Source organism: Xiphophorus hellerii, chromosome 19 (genome assembly GCF_003331165.1).
Source record: "Xiphophorus hellerii strain 12219 chromosome 19, Xiphophorus_hellerii-4.1, whole genome shotgun sequence".
NCBI classification, from domain to species: domain Eukaryota; kingdom Metazoa; phylum Chordata; class Actinopteri; order Cyprinodontiformes; family Poeciliidae; genus Xiphophorus; species Xiphophorus hellerii.
In genome coordinates, this window is record NC_045690.1 from 9,981,491 (window position 1) to 10,006,763 (window position 25,273).

Genomic DNA, 25,273 nt, shown 5'->3' on the forward strand with positions numbered 1-25,273 from the left:
TACGTTAAGCTGAAAATGGCATACAATTTGATATTTTGCGTGGAATGCTAAAATTTATTCCTATATTAAACAGAATTGTGAAATGAAGGTAACGTGGCGTCTTAGTTGACATAGTGATGTTGCCAACTCTGTCAGCCACAATATAGCATGCATTATAATTTAAACTCTCTTTACCATACACATTCTTTAATTAGTTGGTCCTAAATAAGCAGCCTTAGTAAGGTTTTTCCTCAGAACATCAGTTGCATTTGGTATTTGTTTAACATAGAACAGATGAACGTTTACTGTCGCTTTGATTTACTACAAATCACTTGTCACTTGTTTGTCAGCGTTAATAATGTTATGCAGAAGCTATCTCTCAAAGTGTTCAGTAAGTAGCTTGTCCTGTTTTAAACTACAGAATGAGTTTGTATTTTTAATAATATAGTAGTGAATATATATTAAAAAAATCATATGGACCTTAAACTAGCTTAAACCACGCAGTTTTCCTGAGATGCAGCTCAGCTACAAATTCAAGTAGTCATGCATGGCATTCCTCAGTCAGGGAGCACTGCACAGATTTGGTCAACTGGAAGTTCACTCTAAACAAGTTGTAAAACCGTGGCTTAAGTCAACTTTTTCCCTTAGTCACAACTTTTCAGCTTTTGCAAGCTGTCAGAAGATGGTTTAAATATAAATATCTCTTTGGTTTTGATGTGTAATGTGTGGTGTCTTGCATGTAAAGCTTATTCTGCCAGGACAATGCTGACTTGGTAGTTGGTGGGGGTCACACTCCCATGCTAGTATACAAAACTCCATGTGGGTGATTTGTTTAACAAATAGGCAGGGCGACCCGGCTGCAATGCTTTCTTTAATGACACCGAAGTAAGCTGCTGGCAGTGCAGTCTGAAAGCTAAATTTAAAGTGCTTGCAAGAAAGTGCTTCTTCTGTTGTATAGGTACATTGCATTGAATTAGAATTTCATCAGAAAGTTAATTTGTTGCATTTACTAAATTCAAAAAGTGGATCTAAAACTTGATAATGGTTCATTAAATAGTTCATTATACACAGCAATATATTTGAAATGCTTATTGTTAATTTTGATGACTTTGGCTTGTAGCTGATGAAAACTATTAAAAAAAAAAGTTGCCTAAGAACGATCAAAAAAGGCATTTTTAACATATCAGTCTCCTTTTTCCATGTACTGTAAAGTATATGCATTAAATATTTGTTTGGGTCTCTTTTACCAGGAGATACTCAGTGCAAATTGGCATTGAAGCAGTCAGCCTGTATCACTGCCGCATGGTGAAAGAAGCCTGGGTTCCTACATTAGGGACCTTTCCACTCATTCGTCTCTGTCATCTTTCTCTTGACATTGCTGCACAGATTCTCAATGGGGTTTGGATTAGTTAAATTGGCAGGCCAGTCCAGTAACATTAAATAATGGCGAATTAATAAGGTATTGGTTCTTTTAGCAGAGTGGACAGGTACTAAGCCGTGTTCAAAAATGAAATCAGAATCTCCATGAAGTCGGTCAGCAGAACGAAGCATGAAGTGCTCTAAAATTTGATGGTAGAGGAAATCACTGACTTTGGACTTGATAAAGCACAATGGACCAGCACCAGCAGATGACATGACTTTGCAAATCACCACTACCTGTGGAAACTTCACTCTGGACTTAAAGCAACATGCTTTCTGTGTCTGTAAACAAAAAGTATAGGCCTTTTTAGCTTAGATGAGATGTTTCTAATGTTATTTTCGGTCATTTAGAACTAGACAGCTTTAGTCTGTATTCTGAACATGGGTACGTGTGTGTTGTCTTTCCAAGCAGTGACTCCAACCACATCCCAGTCCTTGTGAATCTAACCCAAACAGCTGAATGAACTTTGCTCCTTAATTCTCTCAACAATGCAGTCATCTCTGTTGCTTGTGTACCTTTTTGTGCAGAATGTTTTCCTTCCACCTAACTTTCCATCAGTAGATTGGGTTACTGCTTTGTATGACCAGTCGGCTTCTTAATGATTGTGCAGGATGAAACACTACATTCTTTGTGGGGTTTTTTTAAATATATATTTTTATTAATTTCATTGCTCCAAATTTTTGTGGAACTAAATTTTGGATCTTCATTAGCTGTCAACCATAATCGTCAAACATAATATAAGTTAAAGCTGCAGGATGGGTGTCCTTAGCTGTTATTATAGTTTATAAAGATAGATGCTTTTTCTTGGAAAAATAACAGTTTTAGGAGATGTTCAAATTCTTCACTGTTATGAGGCAACAACTCTACTTGGCAGTAACAACTCACTCAAATGCTTTTTGTTTTCCATGGCAAAAGCTGGAGGATGCCAGGGTTCTCATCAGTTCGGAGGCATGCCATTCATTTTTAGAAAGTCCACCATGTAGTAACTGTCCAACTCATCATCCTGTCAGTGATCCACTCAGATAAAATGGGGATTAGAAAAATATTTAGTCAGCAGCTGGGAAAGAGAACCTCTGGCCCCACTGCAGGTGCATGTGAGAAATCACACAGTACATGTTTGTTTAACAGCTGGGAACATGCTTATATTTAGAATCAGAATGAACCCAAGAACATGACCGTTAAATATGTTTGGCACTGTAAATCACAGCCTGCCATACCCTTCTTTTTTAGCTCCTTATATTTTCACCAATCCAGTCTTAGCTTTCTCCATTCTTCCAGAATTAGGATTTGGACTTCAGGTATGGTAATGTGTGGAATTCATGTTTTCCCCGTTAAAATCTGTTCACCTTCAGCCAGGCAACAAAAATTCTTTGGATCTGCTCCACATACTCACTAGTGTTCTTCTGGTGACATGTTGGGCTCTAAATGCTTTTGTGTGGCTTGCTGGTTGGGTGGAGACCAGTTAGAAATGACAGCCAAGACTGTACAGTGTATGCTGGTTTTACAGCACAGCCCTTCTCTTCAGTTCCTCAAAGTGTTTTCTCCTTTATTAAAGCAAGCTGTAACTAACTTAACAAAGACATTCATCACACTGACTTTAAAACAGGAATGATGTTTCACAACTGTAATAATTTCATACAGTTTATGTGGTTATATTATATTGTGGAGTGAATAGTCTTTGGTAGATTAGTATAGACCGTATACAGTTCAGAAGCAGAGCTTCTGTGTTTGTCGGGCTGCTGAATGCAGACGAACTCTCACATGTTTGATCGATCTTGCATACTAAATCAAATAAGCTTCCCTCTGGGCCTCATTATTTAAAACTATGTCTCCATTATCTACTAGATATTTAGCTACTACCTTATCTATTTTTTCCAACTTCCCAGCAGTCAAAATTCTTCAAAATGTCAGCTATCTTGTGCCTGCTTGTAAAACTTCCTCCACCCAATTTGAGGTCAGAAAGGGTGGTGCAGTGCGCTTTGGAGGCTGTACGACGCAGATGCTGGTGTGATTTTGAGGCTAGCTGCAGATGGGATGAAGGGAAGGGTCCAGACTTCTTCCAGGACCACCGTTTGAAGAAAATGTCTTCTAAAAACTGCCAGTATTTTTGAGAGGTGCTTTTGAGCCCATCTTTGACCCCAAAAATGCCAATCTAGCTCATATGAAATAATAACAGCCCATGCCTATTCTCCAACTCTACCTAAATGGAGTCGAAGTGCAGATCAGTACCCATTACTGATCTAGCCACAGGCCAACCTGTCTAGTCTGTAAAGGGACACTATTTCATCCATAAAACCTTTGAAAAATTTGTCTTTGGATATTTTTTGGCTCAGTTTAGATGCTTCAGCATATGCATTTTGTTCAGTGGTGGTTGGTTTTCAACCTTCCTTACCTTGGCCATGTCTCTGACCCCTGAACATTTTGTACTTCTAGGTAGTCCATATTGCAGTTTTGCAATATGATGGAACTGAAAGATAATTGGTTCCTGATAGCTTCACGCTTCATTCTTCTCAAATTCTTGGCAGCTTGTTGAGAAATCTGTTTCTCAACAAGTTTTTTACAACCCTGTTGACTTTACAACAAAACATTGATGGTTTTATGTTCACAACCCAACATTTAACTATTTCAAGAGGCCTTTGACTTTTCAAAGTCGGTCAAATATCTGTTTTGCCTAAAGAAAAGAAGCTGCCAAAAATATCCACACCTTGATAGGGTGTTTACCTGCTAAAAGCCATAAGCTCTGTCATTACAGACACACACATCACCTGCTATGCTTAAATCCATTAAGTATTCAAGTTTATCCAGCTTGGAGTTTATAAAAATGCTGATCTGGTCAAAATACTCACATACCCAGTAATTGTACACGCATTGTTCATTACTGTGCTGTTTAAAGCCTTCGTTAGCCTGGGTTTTTCTTTATTGGCAATGGCATGATTACTGTAATCCCGGCAGGAAGGTAAACTGCCAAATAAAGCGTTTACCTAAAGACAGCAGACACAGCGGACAACAAGCACCACCCTGTCCTCCGGGCTTTTGTTGATGACTCTTAGCTCATATGAGGAATTCCACTTTTCAGTAAGTGGACTCTTGAAAACTCCAAGAGTCAGAGCAGAAACAAAATCTCTTACTAAGTCAAGAGTGTTGGATGTTGAAGTGTATCTAACATCAACATAACCAGACTGATCTCTGCTCGGTGGCTTATCAAATCTTTCTTCTAAAAATCCAGAAATCTTAAGATAAATCTTAAGATAGTGCACCCCTCATTTGTCTGTAGGTGAAAGGAGGCTTTAGTCCCTATTGTAAAATGTGATGTTTTCTCAATTTAATAAATTTATCAAAACTTCTACTTTAAAACATTGGTTTTAAAAGAGGAAATTCAGATATCAAGCATTCCAACTTCGAATCCTTGATATCTCTTGCTGATGAAGTGGCTTGGGGATCTGGTTAATATGTTTTCCTGGTAAGGTGTTCCAGGCACGTCCCACCAGGAGGAGACCCAATAGAAAACCAATGACATACTGGAGGGACTATGTTTATGGACTGGCATGGGGACACCGGGGGATTCTCCAGGAGGAGCTCAGTTGGTTGGGGAAAGGGATGTCTGGGCCTCTCTGCTTAGGCTGCTGCAACCCTTAGTGGTACATCATCAGCTCCTTCATATTTTCTATGCAACTAACTTGATATTAAACTTTATTTCCTGTACTACTACTGACGGGAGCCGGAATACTGCCTATGGTATTTGAGCCACAGAATGAATCATTTTTTAAGTTTTGTTGTTGCAAACATTGTTATAATGTTTTTTTCTTTGAAGTTATATCATGAAGTATTGATGTGTAAATTTTTAGCTTCTACTGCATTAATAAAATTGGCACACAAAAAGCAGCTTATCTTCAACATTAGGGATTATGTTTAAAAGTGTTGTTTACCTGCCATTTGTTCTTTAACATAGTGGAGATATTAGGACTCAGGTGAACAAATTGTGTGCATTTCACCAGCAGGCTAGATAACTGTTTTCCTCTCTGCACAACACAGCTCAGCTGCAGAGCTTGTAATGACATGCTCAGCTGAGCCTGTCATCAACCATGGTGAGGACTTTAGCTTTCTGCTCTTACTCTCACATTCGGTGTGTTACAATGCCTTTCTTATAAACACTCTGCTAGAGAGGAGAGTGATGAAGAAATAATCTTCATTTTGGTTTGTAACTCATTCTTATTTAGCTCTTACACCGTGTCTTGTGCTGTTTGCTGTGCTACTGCCGCTGCAGTAGCTAGGAATGCTTTCTTTGAGCTGATCCTTCCCACAGGATGAGACGGGTGGTAGTTTGGTGCTCAGGTCACAACATGACACATGCTTTGAAAGATGTAATTTACCAATAGGGCTTTGGGTTTTCTTTGTGAATAAAAGTAGAAATAATTGAGAGGAGGACCAAAAAAAGGTAAACATAGGAAGCAAATTGAGGACAATCCCAAAACATTTACATAAAAAGTTTTTTTTTATGCATTTTCCATTGCATATCCTCTCTTACTTCCTTAATTTCTTTCTTCACTTGCTGTCCTTAATACCAGTGGATCTGAGGGGAAAGGTGATTCACCCTCTAAAGCCCCCAGCTGTTAGTTTTGACTCCAAACCTCTGTCATGTAGCTACCTGTTTCATACTCGCATATCACCTTTCCTGTGTTCTGTAATAGATGGATCCCTCCCCAGACTGCACAGCATTGTTGCTCCTCCTGCTTGTTTTTGTGGACCCCTCTCTGTATTGCACAGGCCAAAATCACCTCAGGCGATGCACATTCAATCTACCTCTGCTAGCATTAGCAGCATCTGTTAGTTGCGCTGTTTTCAGCAGACACTGGCTCTGTATTCATATCCTCAGCTCTGGCAGTGAGCCACGCAGAGGATAAAAAGGCTGAAGATTTCCAGTTATTCATAGACAAAACAATCTTTGAGTCTCAGAATGAGTTGTCGTTCTTGTCCCACATACTCTTAAGTAGATTTATCTTAGAAATAGACTGAATGTGAACCTGTGTTGTTTCTTGTTTTATAGGAATTTTGTAGGGGTACAATATGGGCTATACAAGCTACAACTATGGCTGCTTTATGCAATAATATGATATCATGATTTTGTCATGTCTTTGTGGGCATATTAGGAATGTGGACAAATCAAGAAATAGCACAGTCTTTTTTCTGTTCCATCAGAAAGACATTAACAGAAATTATCCTTGAGATGTACATCGGCAGAGAAAACTTTTCTTGCACGAGAGTATTGTTGGCATTTACAAATTTGTGGTTGAGATGAACTCATTGTTTAACTTTTTCTTTTTCTTTTTTTGTAAAGATTTTGGAGTCAAGTTTGTTTTAAAGTTGTCCTGGGGAGTTATGTTACACTGTTCTGGTTCTTATTTGTTGTTTTTTATTATCTAATCAATCATCAAAGAATTAATGAGTTTTTCCTGTGACAAATTCATTTCTCCTCAGCCACAGAGCTTTGCCTTCTGTAACATTTGACCTTTTTGTTTAGGAATGTCTGCTGGCATAGTTAAAGACCAGCTTTCTGGTGTTTGTGGAGCTTGTCCAGGAGAAGAGAATCAACCATGGACGCAGATGAGTTTCCTCCCCCACCTCCTGAAAGTAAAGTCAACAAACCCCACACACACGTACAACATCTACATGTGGCAGGTTGTGAAGCATGACGGGGGAATGGCAGCAGCAAAGACCGGTTAGCTCAGTTGGTTAGAGCGTAGTGCTAATAACGCCAAGGTCGCTGTATGGGGCAAATGTTTTGAATACCATCTTGACAGGCAGATTAGTTTGCATTTACACATTAGCTAAAAATGCTCTTACTCTTAGTGTGAGTAATTATCCTCCTTTTTTACCCTGTGCAGTTAAAAAAAAACATGCATATGCTGTCACCTGTTTCCAGTTGGTGCTCTTAGTCTGAGACGGTCAGTCATTGAATGAATTATTCTCAGTACACATGAAAATAAAAGTATGTCATAATTTGTAGTTTTAGTTACTGGATATTAGTTGATATGTATATTTATTTGTTAAACTGAACTGCGGAAAAAGCTTAACAAAAGCATTTATATTAGAGTAAAAATTAGCTGATACCTTACAACAGGAGAAATATTATTACAAAATCTGTCTCATTTACATCTTACATCTTTAGGTAGTAAAATGCAATATTTGATCAATGATTTCCTGAAACCTAAACTGGTTTAAGGAAACCAGTTGATGAAAACCTGTAAAATATATCAAAAAGCTAAATAAATAACATAATAACTCAGCAGTGTGGATGTCTGCATTTACTCAAAAAGAGCAATCTCAACCAAACATCTTTGGAAAATGCCTAACTTCATTATTTTTCTGAAATTTTTAAAAGGCATGTTTTTTTATATATACACTTTAATCTTGTCGTTGTTTTATTGTTTTTTTTGTAACCAAAATTGCAGCTGGGACATACATTGCTGATTAATTTGGACTCAAAATTTTAAATTGATTGATATTTGGTATGTAGTTAACACTTGTTCCAGTACAAATGAATTGAATCAAGTCTAATTAAGAGATGATCTCCAGTTGAAATGAATGATACTAGGAAGTAGCAACAATTATTTTTTTTCAGGCTAAATCAATGTAGTTTTCAAAACTGCACAAAATTGTCTTATTTTTAATTAATTGTATTTGGACTGAGACAACATTGAACAAATCCAATTTTTTTTTTTCATTTATTGTTGAATTCTGATTAAAATTCTATACCTTGAGACCATTGCAAATGAAACACTGTGTTTCTTTAAGAGACATTATAGTGTTAGTCCTGTACGGTTGTAGGCTAGCAGCTGTAGATCCTGGCATTGACAGTTATTTTTTGGAGGGTTGGTGAAGCTGGACAGTATGAGTAAACAACAGATTCCTCTCTATTGCTGTGAAGTGTGTGGGCAGAAGTACGAAAGGAATAAGGAGGCTAAAATGTGCTGAATACCAGACAATGTGTCTCAGTCAGTACAAGGCTGAATACTGCTGCAGAAGCACACAAGCATAGATGCACACACACTCTCCCTCTCTCTCTGTCTTTTTCTCTCTCTTGCACACACACATTCTCTGGGGATGGAAACAGAAAAATGCTTCGTCTCCAGCTGGCCAGTCACTTGCTTTGTTGCCAGGGGGATGCAGGAACGGGTCGTAACCCTGTGACTCATTTCAACAGATCATTATATAGCACAGTGGAGATAAGTACTGAGAACAGAATTGATGCTGCTGGTATGAATTGACAATGGAAACCTCTTCAAGGCATTTACATGCATAGTTCAGTTATTTCTGTTTAGCAAAGAAAAAAAATGTAAAAGAAATTTGAAAAACCCCAAAACGTCTCAAGTCATAATGCATGTTTGTGCTGTTTCTTGTATGTACATAATACTACAAGATCAATATCCAGCATAACCTATAATTAAGCTGCATGCCATTCCATCCATCCAGTCACCCATCAATCATCTCTTTCACAAACAAGAGGCTTTTCTACCTCCAACACCCAAAGCCTAAAGGATCTTGTGCTTTTTCATGAAGGAAAATTTTGACTGTTCAAAATTACAACATGTTATGCAGTGAATCTTTAATTTAGCTTAAAATCATTAATTGGTCATGCCTGCCTTAGTATCTGAAGAGAGGCTGTTCCCTAATGCACAGGATGAAAATCAATTTAGTCAATGATTTCCTGAAATCAGAAAATCATTGTCCTGTCACAAAGGCAGCTGAATGTAGAAGGTATCTGAAAGGTTTGATTTTTGTCTTTAAATTTGTTTTAAAACATTTGTTTTAAATGTTAAAATAATCAGCAATATACCTTTTAAATCCAAACAGTTTTTTTTTCTTAGTCCTTCTAGAGGTCTGAATGTCCAGAAGGAAATCAGGCACACTGTTGGAAGTGGTAGCATCAATATTGAGCCCATTGTCCCATCGTTCCAGCCTAGTGGAGAGTTATCTGTGCTTTATCACTGCAATCCACATAGCTCATTATTCACACATTTGGAAAACAACTGATAACATCTCAGTTTCCAGGTTTCCACCATGTCCCTTTTCTCTTTATTGCACTGTAGTAGGTAGATATGGGGTCGCAATGCTGACCTGGAACATTAGTCACAGTATTTTCTCACATACACATGGAGAGGTAGAACAGCTACCTGTCAGAGCCTGAGGGAGTGGTGTTTGTGATTTAGAGCTTTGGGGGTTGCTTTCAGGAACTTCAAAGTTGCGGTGGTTTTTTTTTGCCGCTTGAGGTTTATTTTCAGTTAAGATTCATTAGATAACTGCACTTGCAGATGCAAGATACAACAGGTGGCTCTATGAAAGTGAAAATGTCAATTAATTTTGTATAGAGAGCAACCTTCACCTTTAAATATTTATAATCTCCATAGATTAGCTACCTACATAGGAAGTAACATAGCATAGTTAAAATGCCAAAACCCAGGATTAAGCCAGTCTAACACGCTCCCAACTAAGGTATTTAAGCACACCCATTCAGGTGACACTACACTGAACATGACACCACATGAACTGGGAATGCTCTGTTTACTTTGGGGACACAGTCAGGATATTGGCTATGGGGTTTTGATAAGACTGTAGCCTGAAGCTTAATACAGTCAAGCTGTTCGAATGATGAATATCCTCCCAGGAATCTGTGGTATCTGTCAGCAGCAAAGTGGAAGACAAAATTATCTGAAGTAACCAAGACAAAGAAAAGGGTTTCTTTAGATAAAATGGTATGTATAAGACGATTAAACATTCTGAATACAAACTCCATTCATCTTTTGTTTCCTGATACTTTTTTTTTATCACAACACCAATTTCATGTTGATTTTATGAAAGGTGAGCAGATGAGTTTGGTTTAAAGACAAGCTTGTGCTTTCCTCATCCGTTTACAGCCTGTGTAATGCTTTACTAACATCACACATGTTTATTATTGCATAAGAAATAATGTGCAAACTCAGACTGCACAGCTTACTAAGGGGAGTAACAGCTTTCTTTCACGTCTGGCCCAAATGTGGAGTGGAAACTAGAATGATATTTCATGTTTCCTTCCTGTCTCCTGCTAAGCCAGTACTTTTTGAGGGCTGTAGTAACTGAATTTTGTTGTTTTAGCATACACTCGATATAATAAGAAAAAGTAGCTGATGCTTTTCAAACTCAAAGGAAAACATTTTCAGTTTCCAATAAAATCCAGATAAGTTCAGCTTGTTCACGTTGCATTAAGCGGCCGTTAATACAGCTGATGGTTACAGCTGTGTAAATGGAATATTTTTGTATTAGCAATAGAATAAGATTCCAGGGCTTTTGTTTTTGTACTAATTGAAAATACCTGGTTAAGATATTCACTTTTTATAACCTTCCAACAGAAATTCACTATAAAAATCCTGAACTATCTCTTTAATCAAAGGTCTGCCTTGGACACAAGCCCACACAACCTAAAAATGAAGGGTCCTATATATGTTTTTACTTTCTCATGGTGTTGTCATATCAGTATTTAGTTTTTTGGATAGGTTTCGGAAATGCAGAAATTTATTGAAATAGATGACTGAAGAAATGGGCAGAACATACCTTTATTTTCTCTCTCCATTTAAATATACTGCTCTCCTGCATACAGTGTTAGCAGACAATGTCCCATTTGATGATGAAGATGAAGGAGAACCTTTCGACTTTGACAGTGGCGATGACATCCCTGAGGCGCCTCCAGCGCCTCCTTGCCTCCCCAGTGAGGATCCCAGCCAGGCAAACTCTGTGACCAGTCATCCTGAGGGCTCTTACAGCATCTTGGGCCCTCCACCGCAGTTCTCCAACTCGGCACCAACATCAGAAGACGCTGCAGTTGCCATAAGCAAACCCTCCTCCGCAGGCAGAGAAACAACAGAAACTGAAGAGACATCTGTTGCTGAGGGAACTAATGACAGGGAAGAGGATTTACCACCACTACCGTCTCCACCTCCTCCTTTTGGTTATGGCATACAGACAGATCCCAGAAGCACAGGTTTGTAACCCAGAGTGTTTACATTTCACTTTTCTTTATAGTGGGGGTATCTACTTTGAGTTTAACCTTCTGTCTTTTGAGTGTCTGTCTTTACCATATTTGTACTCTGAAAACCGTTGGTTGTAAATGGCACTTTAAGTACAGTTTTTTTTTTCTTCTTTTTTTTTTTCCCTTGGCAGTGGTCTTAAATTCCCCAAATTCTTTTGGTATTCTCTGTTTACAGTCTCCAGCCCTACAGCTCTTTCTAAAGTTAGGACTTAAAGAAAGGCTGTCCATCTCTCTCATGGTATATCACTAAAAATCATTACAGCCTATTTTCATCAATGCATTCTGATGCATCCAGAAATATCCTCACTGTGCTATGTTCTGGGTTGTTTGTGTGAAAGGATCGAAGCACACCCACATAATTTGTTTTTTGATGTTTTTAAGATAAATCATTAGTTAGTTTATACTGATAATAGCTCCCTCTATATCTCCTCATAAGCTTTTTCCTTCTAAACAGGGTATACAAAATGACCATAATAGACTCTAAATATGAAATTGTATTTGTATGACATGCATTCCTATTAAATACATTAGAATATGTTTTTTTATGAGACTCGTTTGTCAAATGAAAAGCAACTTCAGAAAATAACAACCTTTTAAGCAAATGTTAAAAACATGTTTAGATTTCTATGTAAACATGTTTTTTTTAATTGATTGATGAACTAATTTTATAGTTAATATTATGTTTTCTATTTTCTGTAAGCAGAAAATCATCATACCTGGAACAGCTTGAAAATACCAGTCTGTGTGTAATCTATGTAATGTTTCGCTGAGTAGCTTGACTTAAGCTTTTAAAAATATTCTAATTTATTGGATAAAACTATTTATTGTATGGTTGAATCTTCATTACAACTTATGATGGATAAATTACATTTCTAAGGTTTCCTTTCCACCAGACTAATGTTGAGCTTCAGGATCAAAAATCAGGCAGAACATGGATTGGCACTGATGGAGCATGAAAGTTTGTGGACTGTCTTCAAGATGCTCAAAAGTTCTGTCCTGAGATGCTGTTGCTTCATTATCATGTTATCAGCATATGTGGGTCTTGGGTGCAGCATGGAGGAGTTTGCAGCATGATGGCACCTCCAGGTCATCAGAGCATCTGAAGGGGTGGCCATACTGACCTCAAGCTAAGGCTATGTCTTCATCACGCCCACGTTTGGCTGGAAGTGCTGCAAGAAATTTATTGTAACTGTTTTGTCACTGTGACTGTTAAGACAAAAATGATCTCACCTAACTGAACAAACCACTCCTCTAACTCCCATCTGGAGAGTTACAGATGCATTCATGCCTACATATGATGCATATGATTGCTGAAAGATCAAGGGAAGCTATGAGTTCTTCAGGCTGTAGTTAAAATGCAAAATATATTTGTCATGTTCTCAATCAAAAGCCTTTGGACTGTATGAGGAAGGAAGTGGAAAAAAAAAGTAGAACATGGAGGAAAAAGCACAAGCAGCCATTTATAAAGGGTTTATAATTTAATCTTATAGGGAAGGCATCTTAATCTGCTGATAACCTCATGAAAGTAGTTCCGTCTTTTTTGTCCCCCCACAGAACAAGGCTTAAGCTGATTGTTTAGGTGAACAAACATTTTGCCTTTGAAATCTAGCAGACTGTGTGAAGAAATTGTAGCTGTGACATGGAGTCATCATCATAAGAAAATAGCAAAGGAAAACCTCTGATGAAATCCAAGGACAAAATATTGTGTTCAGAAACATTAGAAATATAAGGAAACTTAGTAACCTTATATTTTGATGTGTCTTCCTGTGTCTCTGTCTGATTTTCTTGTCATGGTGCTGCTTTGATTGAATGGTAAAGCTGTATCCCTTGTCTCTCTGCAGACACTGACATGGAGAGTGCATGTCTGAATGACCCACACCCTCCACAGGGTTTGCCCAGGACTTCCTCTCAGAGTAAAGTCAACCCTTACTCTGTGATTGATATCACTCCCATTCAGCTGCAGCAAGAGCAGCAACACGGACCCTCCTCTTCCACTTCCTCACCAAGGGAGTCGAATGTACGAGAGGAAGAGGGCCAGGATATCCACACCAGCTCATCCAGCATTACTTCAGGATACTCTGTGCCTGTGCCATGTGGCTATGCAACCCCCTCTGGTGTACCGCTCATCACACCTGCCTACACCACACCCGTCATCATTCGACATCTCTCCGTGGATGAAGATGGTAAAGTAGAGATTCTAACTAGGGAATGTTTCAAACTGCTTCTCTCGATAAGAAAAGAAAAGATAATAAAATGTTAAGCTATTCTGGAGGTATCCACAAAAGCAGACCATTCAGCTTTTTGAATTCAGACACTTGCAGTGTCTGGGTTTCAGCACACAACACTGTCTCAGTTGCTTCCAGCTACTGACTTTTTTTTCATTCTTGTTTTTCCTAAAACCTTGCCGCAAGGAAGTGAGAGGCTAAATTTAGACCTCCCCACAGATCTGTGCTGGCTGTGAGGATTTTCCGGTTTCCCTAAAATCTTGCAGTCCAAGCATGCTCAGAAGCCTAAAGCACCATTATTATCTTCTCAACCTCAGAGTGGGTTGAAATACTCAGTTTTATTCTAGTAAATAATCTCAATGTATCTGATCCTAAAATTTTTTAACAAGTATGCTTTTTTTCTGGCCACAACAAACATGTCTGCATTATGATGGTGTTGGGACTTTTTAAAAATATAATAAATAAATCAAGATTATGTTTAAGTGAAATTAAGTATCAGTTTTACAACATTAAAGTCAAAATCATGGTATGTGGGGAGCAGTTAGTGACACCTGGTGGCAGATAATGTGTTTTAAACCTGTTCTGATTAGATAAAGCAAACCACTGTTGAGTTTGTTTAAATCTTTAGTATTACATGTGGAAGAAGCATTCATACTTGTGACCGAATGTGTGGTTTCACTGGTTACAGTGCATTGCAAAATTATATTTGCCTTTTTCGGGATTGAGAGCCAGTATCTTTGTTGTAGATAAAAGGGTTGTGAACTACCTACACTTTACATCATTGGATACCTTAATGGGGGGATGGAGCAAATACTGATGTATCAATGATGGCAAATACTGAGGCCATGTGACCTTGTGAGCGCAACAACAAGCTGATGAATTTAAATAAAGTCCAAAATGACAGAGTTCATTGACAAAGACACACATTGTGTGGCAAGAGTTATTTTTCATATACATAATCATATGAAAGGATTTGATTTTGTAAAATGCTGTTCAAAATACTATTAAATCAATATTCAATATTGAATGAATATTGATTTTGTGAAAAAATAGTCATTACATTTAAACAACATGCAACAACTAATAAGGCATTAAACGTCTGTATCCTGTATGTATACAAATAATTTTCAAATGTATTTATATGTATCTGTCCATTGAAGGGCTAATTTCATGCTAATTACCTGATCTACAGCCTATACAGAACAGTCTGTTAAAAAGTTTTTGTTGATTTTTGTTAGTTGTTTTTTTTTTAACATGAACTCTTGTGTTGTTCTTAAGTCATGCTCTTAGTTTTTCTGTTTAGCAATTTGCAGCTGGTAGTAAAATGTTCTTTGTTATTTTATTGTGTAACACTTTTGTCTTTCCTTTTTCAGTGACAGTAGTTGGGACCAGCAACACCTCTGCTGACAGGTGAGCCCCTGAACACATAACCATCTCATGCGTGTAGATATCTTTCAGATTTATTTAAGATAGTCATTGTGTAGTTGCTTTTTGAAAATAAATTCTGCGATTTGATCACTTACCTGAAAAACAAATATTAAAAAGAGTATATGCGCACATATTTTTTAAGTGTTTTCAGTGAAGAGTATCCAGCTATTGCAGAGGAAGATGCTTTGGCTAAATGGGCGTCAGATCCTGCAAACACTGCTTGGATGGAAAGTAAGTAAGATAAATGCTCGACAAAATGCTAATTCAATTGTTGTTTGCTGTGTTATTACACAATAGCTGCCTTCAGAAAATCCTTTCTTTTTTCCATTTGACACAACTGAGACTTCCTTCCCTTTTTATTTGAGGAAGTGGTCCCTTCTGTGCGCCTTTCTTTTAGATCTTTTTTACATTATTACCCAAAGGTGGCCCAAGTACTCCAGCTGTCTTTTTGTGCCAAATGTTTATTCTTATGTTTTGAAATGTGCTTCAGATCCAGATGAGGTGATCTACGATGATGTCCCCAGAGAAAATTCAGACTCTAACACAGGTTCGAACTTTCTTTTTCAAGTTCAGCATGAAGCTTCCTCTCTTTAACTTTGCAGCAGGCAGTACGGCTTCTTTCATTTTCGTAGCTTGCTGTGATTTCTTAAAAATGTGATTTTTCTTTTATTGCTGTTCAATGTGAAACAATAGCATTCACAAGTTTTTATATATCGAAGTAGAATTGGCACTTTTTGTGTTTTAGTTTCAATATGCAGCGTGTTGAATTTAAGGTTGATTAATGTGACCTGTTTTTTGAATCAAAAGCCCAATGAACTATGGTTTGGAATGTGCTGAACAGAAAGTGAAGTTACAGAATTTCCTCAAGCATTTTTGTCCTGTTTTTGTTCTCCACACAGATCCAGATGAGATGATCTATGATGATGTGGAGCTTGGCGAGGAGGGCGGCTGCAGCAGCTCCCTCGATAACGGCTGGAGCTCGAGTGAGTTTGAAAGCTATGACGAGGCGAGCGACGGGGAGGGTCGTCCTGAGAATGGCCTGCCCCACGCATTCATGAGAGGAAAGCCACCACAAAGGAAAATGCATGTGAGTGTAACAATCACCTTTTCATTTCCACTATTGCTTCCTGCCTGTAACTGAGACCTGTGTCTGTTTTTACAGGTTATATGTCTTTTACATGAAGGTTTAGTAGGCACATTTTCATTAGATGTGGAAAAGGTTGTCATATGTAATCATTTACATGCAGAAATAGATTCATTAATGGGTTAATGAAATTGATTATTCTTCACTCTGGAAAATGGAGTCCTATCCAGGGGGTTCCCTTAATCTTATCTATTAATTTTCACTTACCCAAGAGATTGACTGAAGATTTCTGGAGCTGTATGGAGCATAGAGTAGGGCCACACTGCTTCACTCATACCTGTTGCTGCATCCTGCTGGCCTGCTGGAAAAAGACAAATCTGACCATTTGGAAAATCTTTCTAGTTGTTGATTTTCTGTGTTTAAAAAAAAAAAAAAAAATTCATTACAAAACGAAAGTTGAGTCTAGGAAGATATTGAATTTTTACATATTTTTTTGTAGGAATCTAGTTTTTTACATTTTGGGTTTAAGATTTTGTGTAAACGTCATGAACCTCTCATTTTTATTCAAGGTTAACTTATCGTAAAAACATCATGGGGGAGAGAGAGGAGAAGAATGCATGATGCCTCAGAAATAAATCGCTGAAGCCCAGTTATTAGAACAAGTTGTATTCTAGATTGAAATTTTGGTTTTATTTTATTCTAATCTATAAATGTAAACTGAAGTTTAATGAAATCAGGACAAAACAAAAAGTGCCCTTCTCACAAGCGGCGTACTGGAATATATATATATATATATATATATTTTATTTTATCCCATTTTTGGTGATACATTTAAACAAATCAGTATTTATGGAGAAAATTAAAGCAAATAAAGAGACCGAACACTTAAGTTTCCTGACACCGTGAGCTGCAACCCAATTCTAAAACCATGACCAGTAATCCTTGCTTTGCTTTTGTTTAGCTCTCTCAAGATCTGACACGCTTGAAAGAACACTATGAGAAAAAGATGAAAGAGCTAATGGCAAGTACAGTGGGAACTGTAGAGCTGCAGCAGTTAAAACAGAAACACGAGCTGAAGGTAAACTAGGCTCACCTCATGTGTCTGTGCTAGATTAAAAAACACTAGTCCCAACCCCTTTGACTCTCAGTCTGGCTAACCCCACTGACCTAGTACCTTCATCCTGGTTTGGTGTTTAATATTTTTGGTGGTGGTACTGGTGAAGGGTGAGCATCCAGTCATTTTACTTCACCGCCTGCTTCATTGATATGTCTTGCGATTTCTTTTTGCACAAGAGGTTATAAAGGTTAGGATAGACTGTTTTCTAACATAGATGAGTTTAATTTACAGTGAACTGAGACACCAGCAACACCAACTCTTATTTAGTGTCTTATCCAGCTGAGACCTTCACGTACAGTGCCTTCCAAAAGTACTAAAGGATTTTCATTACCAACTCACAAAAATGTGAGGAACCTTGTATTTTTTCCCTCACAATTCACAAACATGTTGTATTTTTCTACCCTATCACACAAAATTCTAGTCAAATACACTAGAGCTTGGAATTGTAAAGTGACAAAATGTAAAAATGTATAAGAGGTATGAATACTTCAGAAAGCACAGTAAATCATGGAAAGAGTTACTGCAGAACAAGTTTACTGCAGTCAAACTCTCACATCTTACATTTGTTACTTTGTAATAAAATCCAGATTTTATTTTTTGCTGAAGTCTCAGTTGCTGCCATTCTTTGATCCTGTTGTCCCGTATATCTTGATCTGTACTCTAACTCTCTTCCATTGTAGCTCAGCCGCATTATAGCTTTAGGTTTAAATAAAGTGAACTAAACATCACCTTAGACAGAGCTCCAAAGGTTCAAAAAACCAAGTGAGATTTAATGTTGAGATCTAAGTTATAGCATTTTCCTGTCATCCAAGATGCAAAAGCTGGTGAAGGCAGCTAAGGAAGGGACGAAAGATGGGCTTGAGAAAACTAAAGCTGCAGTGAAGAGGGGACGTTCTTTCATCAAAACAAAGTCATTCTGTCAAGGTATGTGGTTACTTTGCAGAACCACACAGCTCTAACATCTTGTTAATAAAATTAGTTCTTGTTTTAATGTTTTAGAGAGAAAGTTAACTTGCTTTGAGGATGAGTCTGAGGTCTTCATCGAGGTGGACTGCTTCAACGTTGAGCCTGTGCTTCCACCAGCTCCAGAGGGTCTCACGCAGCAACAGGTAAGGACTTTCCATAGGAGTCTTTGAAGATGTAAAAGTAGAAAACCGTGTTTAAAAACTAGTGCTTTTGTTTTTGCTATCTGCAGCTTGTGCGGCGATGTATATTGGGCTCTATATTAGATAGTGAGAAGAACTATCTCGATGCTCTCAAAAGGATTTTAGAGGTGTGTAAGTACAGCTGGACTAATGTGGTGCCTTCATTTTGAAATGGTGGTTATTACAAGTTATGTATGTACATATTTTTTCAGCAATACGAGAAACCCCTTTCCCAGATTGAGCCCAGGCTGCTCAGTGACAGGAAACTGAAGATCATCTTTTATCGTGTGCGGGAGATCCTGCAATGCCACTTCCTGTTCCAGATTGCACTGGCAAGCCGTGTGTCCGAGTGGGACAGCCTGGAGATGATCGGGGATGTTTTTGTGGCATCGGTAAGAATTAATCTGCATATTAAACATTTATCATAAACACAAATGACAAATCAGTCGAGGTAACCTTTGTTTTTCTATGAAGATTTTTACACTTTAAGCTCTTCTTTTTAAAATAAATCTAAACTAAAAAGCATTTCAAATTGTGTCATGAATGAAAAACTTCAGTCACTCAGGTGCTTTTGCAGGTATTTTCATAAAAAATCTTTAAATGTAGACATGGAAAGATGGGGAAATATACCAATATACCTGTGATTTTGGTAACTGGGCAATAAGAAATGTTTAATATAAACACGAGGAGATCAATTTTTGGAAACAAGTGTAAAATATTAAATTCATTTTAGAGTAAAACACAACTTAACTTTACATACATATTCTCAGTTTCTTATTTGATTGCCCAATCGGCATCTTTCTGAAACTGCAAGTTAATACTTAATTTATATACATTCATATTAAATTTTTGTTCCCATACAGTTTTCTAAATCCATGGTGCTGGATGCCTACAGCGAGTATGTTAACAACTTCAGCACAGCGATGGCAGTTGTAAGGAAGACGTGTGCCTCTAAACCGGGCTTCCTGGAGTTCCTCAAGGTTTGAAAGCCTGATATTAATCTCGAGTGACAGTGGTGCTCATATTAGGGATGATGATGTCTTGTATTTTTTTCTTTTTTTTCCATGTGTTGTGTTTTGATTGAAAACCTTTACAGTTTATTTGACTTGTTCCATCTGCATCAAAGCTTATTGCAAATATTCTCTTTAACTTGCACAGTATAAAACAAAGTTGTTCCAGTTATTTTATGCACACTTATATGTAGTATTCTTATCTGCATTATAATAACAGTTGTGCTTATGTACAGCATCGTCAAGAATCCAGTAGTGACCGCATGACTCTTTATGGCCTGATGATGAAGCCCATTCAGAGATTCCCACAGTTCATTTTGCTTCTTCAGGTAATAAGCAGAACAACTGGTTATGCAAACTCTCACCAGCAGAGGGAGTGGAAAACTTTCTAATGAATGCCCGTGGTTTTTTTTTTTTGATTCTCACAGAGGGAATTGCTCTCTGTGGATATGGTTTTCCTTTTCTTTCAACTTTCCTCTCCTATGCCCTAGGTTTATTTTTTTTATCTGTGTCTTTTCACAAAATTAAAGGCATAGTTTTGCTTTCAATTGTAAAAGTTAAGGTGAGTACCAGCAAAATAATGACATTATATGACATTGAAAATATCCACATGAAGCTGAAAAACTAATAATTGTTTACCAGAGCCTATTGATCTCCAGTGTTAATGCTCTATTCCTCTCATCCTCATCAGGACATGCTGAAGAACACACCGGTGGGTCATGCAGACCGTCTCCCCCTGCAGATGGCCCTGACTGAGCTAGAGACCTTGGCTGAGAAGCTCAATGAAAAAAAGAGGGAAGCTGACCAGCGCTGCGAAATCCGTCACATTGCAAAGGCCATGAATGAACGCTACCTTAATAAGGTCTGTATTTGTAGGCTTTGGTGAAGGGCTGTGCTTAAGTCAAACTTCAAATGGTTCAGAAAACATTGTTACCATATTTTTCTCTGTCATCTAGAACAGACAGTTTAAATGAATCCTTGTGTAGACTTTGTTTAGCCTTCGAGGTATCTACTTGTTCTCTCTTGCAGTGTGACCCTCATAGATGTCTGATCATATCACACAGACTCTCCTTTTAAATATAATTTCCCCTCATTTTACTTCTTCTGATTTTTTTTCTTTCTAAACTTGCCACTGATAATTATAATGACCAGTTGTGGGTGTTCTTTCCTTGGTGACAGCATCCACATCAGAGTGGTGTTGTCACTGCAACCTGGTAGCATTTAGTATGATGCATTCACTGGCTGAAAAAAAGTTATGATTTTTTCCATTTCCATCAATGCCGATCAACCTGCAGATTTCCGTGGTGATTCTTTAATGTTTTGCCTTAGGATCTTATCAGTGCATATATGTGCACACATGTGCACATACTTCTATGCACATGTGTCAGACATGTGCATATAATCCAAACAATCCCCTTATTGTCATTATTTGTCTGTCTGTTCCAAATACTCTGACTTCTGTGCTAACTCATGTTTACAGGACGTCGAGCGTGGGCCTGTTGACTTTTACTCCTTACAGGCTTTAATTACTCTGAATCATAGTTTTTATATACTGTCATCCATAATGAGCACTTTCACAGTGGAGTCACAAGAAACATGTGGAAAACAAGGTTCAAATTCATTCACTATGAAATTAAGGACTTTTATCATGTTTATCATCACTCTTTAGCTTCTGAGTAACGGTAGCCGCTACCTGATTCGCTCAGACGACATGGTGGAGACTGTTTACAATGAGCGTGGTGAAATCATCAAAACGAAAGAGCGACGTCTCTTCCTGCTAAATGATGTCCTGATGTGTGCCACGCCCAATATCCGGTAAGGGAAATCTTAACCCTTTCAAAACAAATGTGATTTAATACTGTTTGTAACCTTTGAATAGTGGAGCATGTGTTCTCCCTGTTGTATACGTTTAACTATGAGTTTCAAATTAAAATTTTCAGCTTAATTTTCTCTCCATATTTTCTTGCATGTTGATGTCACTTTCTCACAGTACTGGAGGGGAGTTTTCTTTCCTTCCTGTACATGTTTCTTTTTTCCCCCACTTATGACATCTGCCTTTCCTTTTGATCTCAACAGTTGCCAGGATGGCAGTGGGAGTGGCTGTGGAAATGCTCCACTTGACCAGAAGTTTCTCCTGAAGTGGAGTGTACCTTTAAACTTTGTAGAAGTGCTGGAGTTTGGATCCAGTGAGGAAATGGTCGATAATAGCCGATACCCTGCTCCTCACTCTGGGGAGAAGGTGGTGATCAACGCTAAGCCAAGTATGAAACAGTGTTCTTTTTAACTTGTTTTGACCATTAGTCTTCCAATTACTTTCCTTCTATTTTCTGATAATACCTAGTTTCATTTATTAAGATATGCAAAGATTTTTTCTTTTACGTTCTATGCAGAACAAGTTATCTTTAAGGTATGAGACCTTTCCTGTATGTCTGCTGCCTTTTTCTCTCAGCCCATTTCCTGTCAGTTGGCTGTGAGTGAAGGTCACTACTGTCACCAATCTTTTTTTTTTTTTACCCTTGCTAAATTCAGACTCTACGTGTGTGCTTTTTTTTCTCTCTCTCTTCTCTTTGGCCGTTTGGTCTGCTGGCTACTGAGTCCAGTGATTTCAGTCTTTCCACTGAGTCCTCCGCTATGGCAAACAGCTGCTCAGCCACTTTAAAAGACCCAGATCAGGGAAAGAGGCATAAAGAGTGTATTATTTGTGGTTTTGGTGCTGTAGTTTTTATTCTTGATATTCTCTGTGGTATTGCTAAGTTGCTAAATGCTTTGATAAATAGTTATGCATGGTCTGTCTAGCAGAGGTCAAAGATGCACACTTTTACTGTGGTACCAGGCTAGAATTGCTACCTTTAAATTATACACTGCCTTTTTCAGTACACCCACGTTCCAACTTTAAAGAGTTTCTCTTGTACAGTTACCTAGCATTCAGTCTTTTCTGCCATATGTGATGTTTATTTTCTATTAAAACTCTCCAATGTTATTGACCATGGGAGTACAAATTCATCTGTTTTATTAACTATGATTTTCAAATGTATGCCAAGCATTTCTATTCAGCCCCATTTTATTCTAATAACCCTAAATGAAATCTATTCCAACTAATCGCCTTCAGAATTCACCTAATTAATAAATCCAGTCATTCTTCGTGGTATTTAATATCAGCATAAAAAGGTTTTCTTCTCAAAAACATTAGTGAACAAACAGCATCATGAAGACCACAGAACACAGCGAACAGGTCAGGGTGAATGTTGGGAAGAAGATTAAAGCAGATTTGGAAATAAAATAATAAAGCGAGCTTATAGAATCTCACAGAACTGTGTTCAGTTAATCATCTGACAGTAGAAAGAGCAACTACACAACTGCAAACAAAGTAGGAAAATGTTGTCCAAGTGGCCAGCCAGAGTATTTAATCAGATAATCTCAACAGCTAATAGTTATGCACTCCACAAATATCTCTGCTTTGAAAAATGGCAGCAAGAAAGTCATAAGAAGTGTTTGCAATTTGCCACAGAAATTTCTGGGATATTTGGGAACCTTCTAATACATGGATGAAGGTACTGTCCTGCTAAACATTTGTGGCAGGAAGCTGAGATAGCATTTAACCCTTTACAAATATTCCTCTTTGTGTAATGTTATGGTGGCACCATTAGCCTGTGGAGATGTTTTTTTTTTTTTAATTGGCAGTGACAGGGAGGCTGATCAGTTAAATTGTTCACAGATGCTCTTCATCCAGTCTGACTGCATTTAAGGTATTTTGAATAATTGTTAAAATAGTTCAGTTGCATTTCAGTCGTGTGTGACTCTACACTGGTAGCAATGTACCTTTAAAAGACTTAACAGATATAACTGCAGTGAAAGGTGACTCTAAAAGGAACTTCAAAACATATGGGTTTTATTAAAAAATACTTTGAAAACCATTTGTCATTTTCCTTTTATGCACTAGTTTGTGGTAATGTGCCCCAAAAAACAACAATAGCACATTGAGGCTTCTGGTTGTGTCATAAAATGTGTTCTTGGTGCTGTACAGTAAATCTGTCTGTTTGGTTTAAAGCCATCTTTAAGTGTGTGTGTGGGTGGGGGGGTGCACTTCAAATGTGTGTGTTTTTTTCCAGGAATAAGTAGAAAGAGTAGTTGCTCATCTGTCACCTCTGGCACCTGAGCACTGCGAAAATATTCTCCAACATATGATGTAATTTCGTTGTCATGTCTTTCTGCACTGGCACCATCTAAAACTGGTCATTTAAAGTCACAGTTTCCTGCTGCTCTCACACCCACTGTGGTATTTGTAGACAGTTTGCTTTTTGGAAGTTTGTTACTTCATAAATGGCTGGCTTTGCTATAAAAATGCTTTTACTGGTGCTTTTTTTGCACACTTTGGTATTCAGCACTTGGACAAAGCCATTTAGAAATCTAGATCTTAACATAGATCACACATAGCCAATATAGGCATTGGGAATGGGCATTTCGGTGACATAAAGGTAATTTGTATCTCTTCCTGTTTTTATATAGATAATCAAGTTCTAAACAGCAAGAACCCATAAATGGTCATGGATTCTGTTGCCAGACAATAAATGATTTATTTACATTAAAGATGCCTCAAGGTCTGTGAAAATTAAAGCTGATCTTTTAACCATAACTTAAACTTGTAAAGCATTGAGCACAATTAAACTTTTAAATTTGATTTAACAGTATCTAATTCTATATATATGGTACCAGACAGTAATATGTCTAAAAATGTCTACATTGTTTAAATGTGTTCTGTACAGCAGTGTGTATATTTTTTAAGGTATATGTTTTAAAAAGTACTGCACCATGCTCATTGTGGGATACTTGGAATAAAAGGGAAGAGATGAAAGTATGATTCAAAGTGACATGCAAAACCAAACTTTTGGCCCCTGAAAACCAATAGTGGAATATGTGTGTCCTTGTGAACAAACAGTGATGTGAATGACAATCCAGGCAAGTTTATAAAACTGTCACTGCAGCCTGTGGGAAACTATTTGCCCTTTATTGATCTTTGTCCCATTTCTAACTGCTGCTCCCATTCTTTCTCATTGTTGCCCGAGTGTCCACTCTTTTCTAAGGGAACTATTGAGAACTGAAACTGTTGCCAAATCAACACTGTTGCCAGTTTCTGAACACAGATTATTCTTCTTCTTCTTTTTTTTAACTATCCAGACTGTTTCACTCAATGTTCATTAAATTTATTTGGGGTATTTGAAACAATGAAGTTTTCTTTTCTTTTTCATTTATAGACAAACTTTACATGGGCCCTGGTCAGCTGTACCAAGACCTGCAGAACCTCATCCATGACCTTGGTTTGGTCAACCAGATAGCTGGTATGATTGGCAGCCTCAAAGGGAACTACCAGGTACTGTATACCTGCACTAAACTCAAACATAAAGTCAGATCAGAGGCAGTCACATTAATATATTACCCACAAACCAAAGCAGAGCTAACTTTGTCAACACATTTTAATTTTTTTTATGTTTTTTAGACATGCTGGTTTTTGTCTAGAACTTGATACATTTTATTGCTACACAATTCAGAAAATACTTTTTTGAATTACGTTTGTGTGGTAAAATAAAAACAAAAGAAATGTGTAATGGGGAAAGAGATTTTTTTTTTCTCACAGCACTTTCAAATCTCTGGAGTCTCTAGAGTTCCACTGATTATAATTGCTTTATTTTGTGTGCGGTTTTAAAGTTAGGTTTTACTATTTTTAAAACAGAACAAGAGGATATAAAGGTGACATTTTAAACAGTTTTTACATTAACAGTGGAGCAGGAATCAAAGCTGAAATTACAA

At 37.6% G+C, this 25,273-nt stretch overlaps 1 protein-coding gene across 2 annotated transcripts in view; it reads left to right on the forward strand.

Moving 5' to 3' along the window:
* arhgef10 (Rho guanine nucleotide exchange factor (GEF) 10) overlaps window positions 1-25,273 on the forward strand; it is a 49,274-nt gene that overhangs the window by 245 nt on the left and 23,756 nt on the right. Inside the window, exons 2-19 of one of the 2 annotated variants that reach the window (XM_032546447.1) lie at window positions 6,918-7,027; window positions 11,031-11,411; window positions 13,301-13,642; window positions 15,058-15,094; window positions 15,255-15,343; window positions 15,603-15,659; window positions 16,012-16,199; window positions 17,158-17,274; window positions 18,126-18,237; window positions 18,313-18,422; window positions 18,509-18,586; window positions 18,671-18,850; window positions 19,322-19,438; window positions 19,705-19,797; window positions 20,160-20,330; window positions 21,138-21,283; window positions 21,545-21,729; window positions 24,721-24,836. In XM_032546447.1, coding sequence (XP_032402338.1) covers window positions 6,991-7,027; window positions 11,031-11,411; window positions 13,301-13,642; window positions 15,058-15,094; window positions 15,255-15,343; window positions 15,603-15,659; window positions 16,012-16,199; window positions 17,158-17,274; window positions 18,126-18,237; window positions 18,313-18,422; window positions 18,509-18,586; window positions 18,671-18,850; window positions 19,322-19,438; window positions 19,705-19,797; window positions 20,160-20,330; window positions 21,138-21,283; window positions 21,545-21,729; window positions 24,721-24,836 — 2,556 coding nt within the window. In that variant the 5' untranslated portion in view covers window positions 6,918-6,990. The remainder of the gene's footprint in view (window positions 1-6,917; window positions 7,028-11,030; window positions 11,412-13,300; window positions 13,643-15,057; window positions 15,095-15,254; window positions 15,344-15,602; window positions 15,660-16,011; window positions 16,200-17,157; window positions 17,275-18,125; window positions 18,238-18,312; window positions 18,423-18,508; window positions 18,587-18,670; window positions 18,851-19,321; window positions 19,439-19,704; window positions 19,798-20,159; window positions 20,331-21,137; window positions 21,284-21,544; window positions 21,730-24,720; window positions 24,837-25,273) is intronic. The other variant, XM_032546448.1, reaches the window with a different exon arrangement.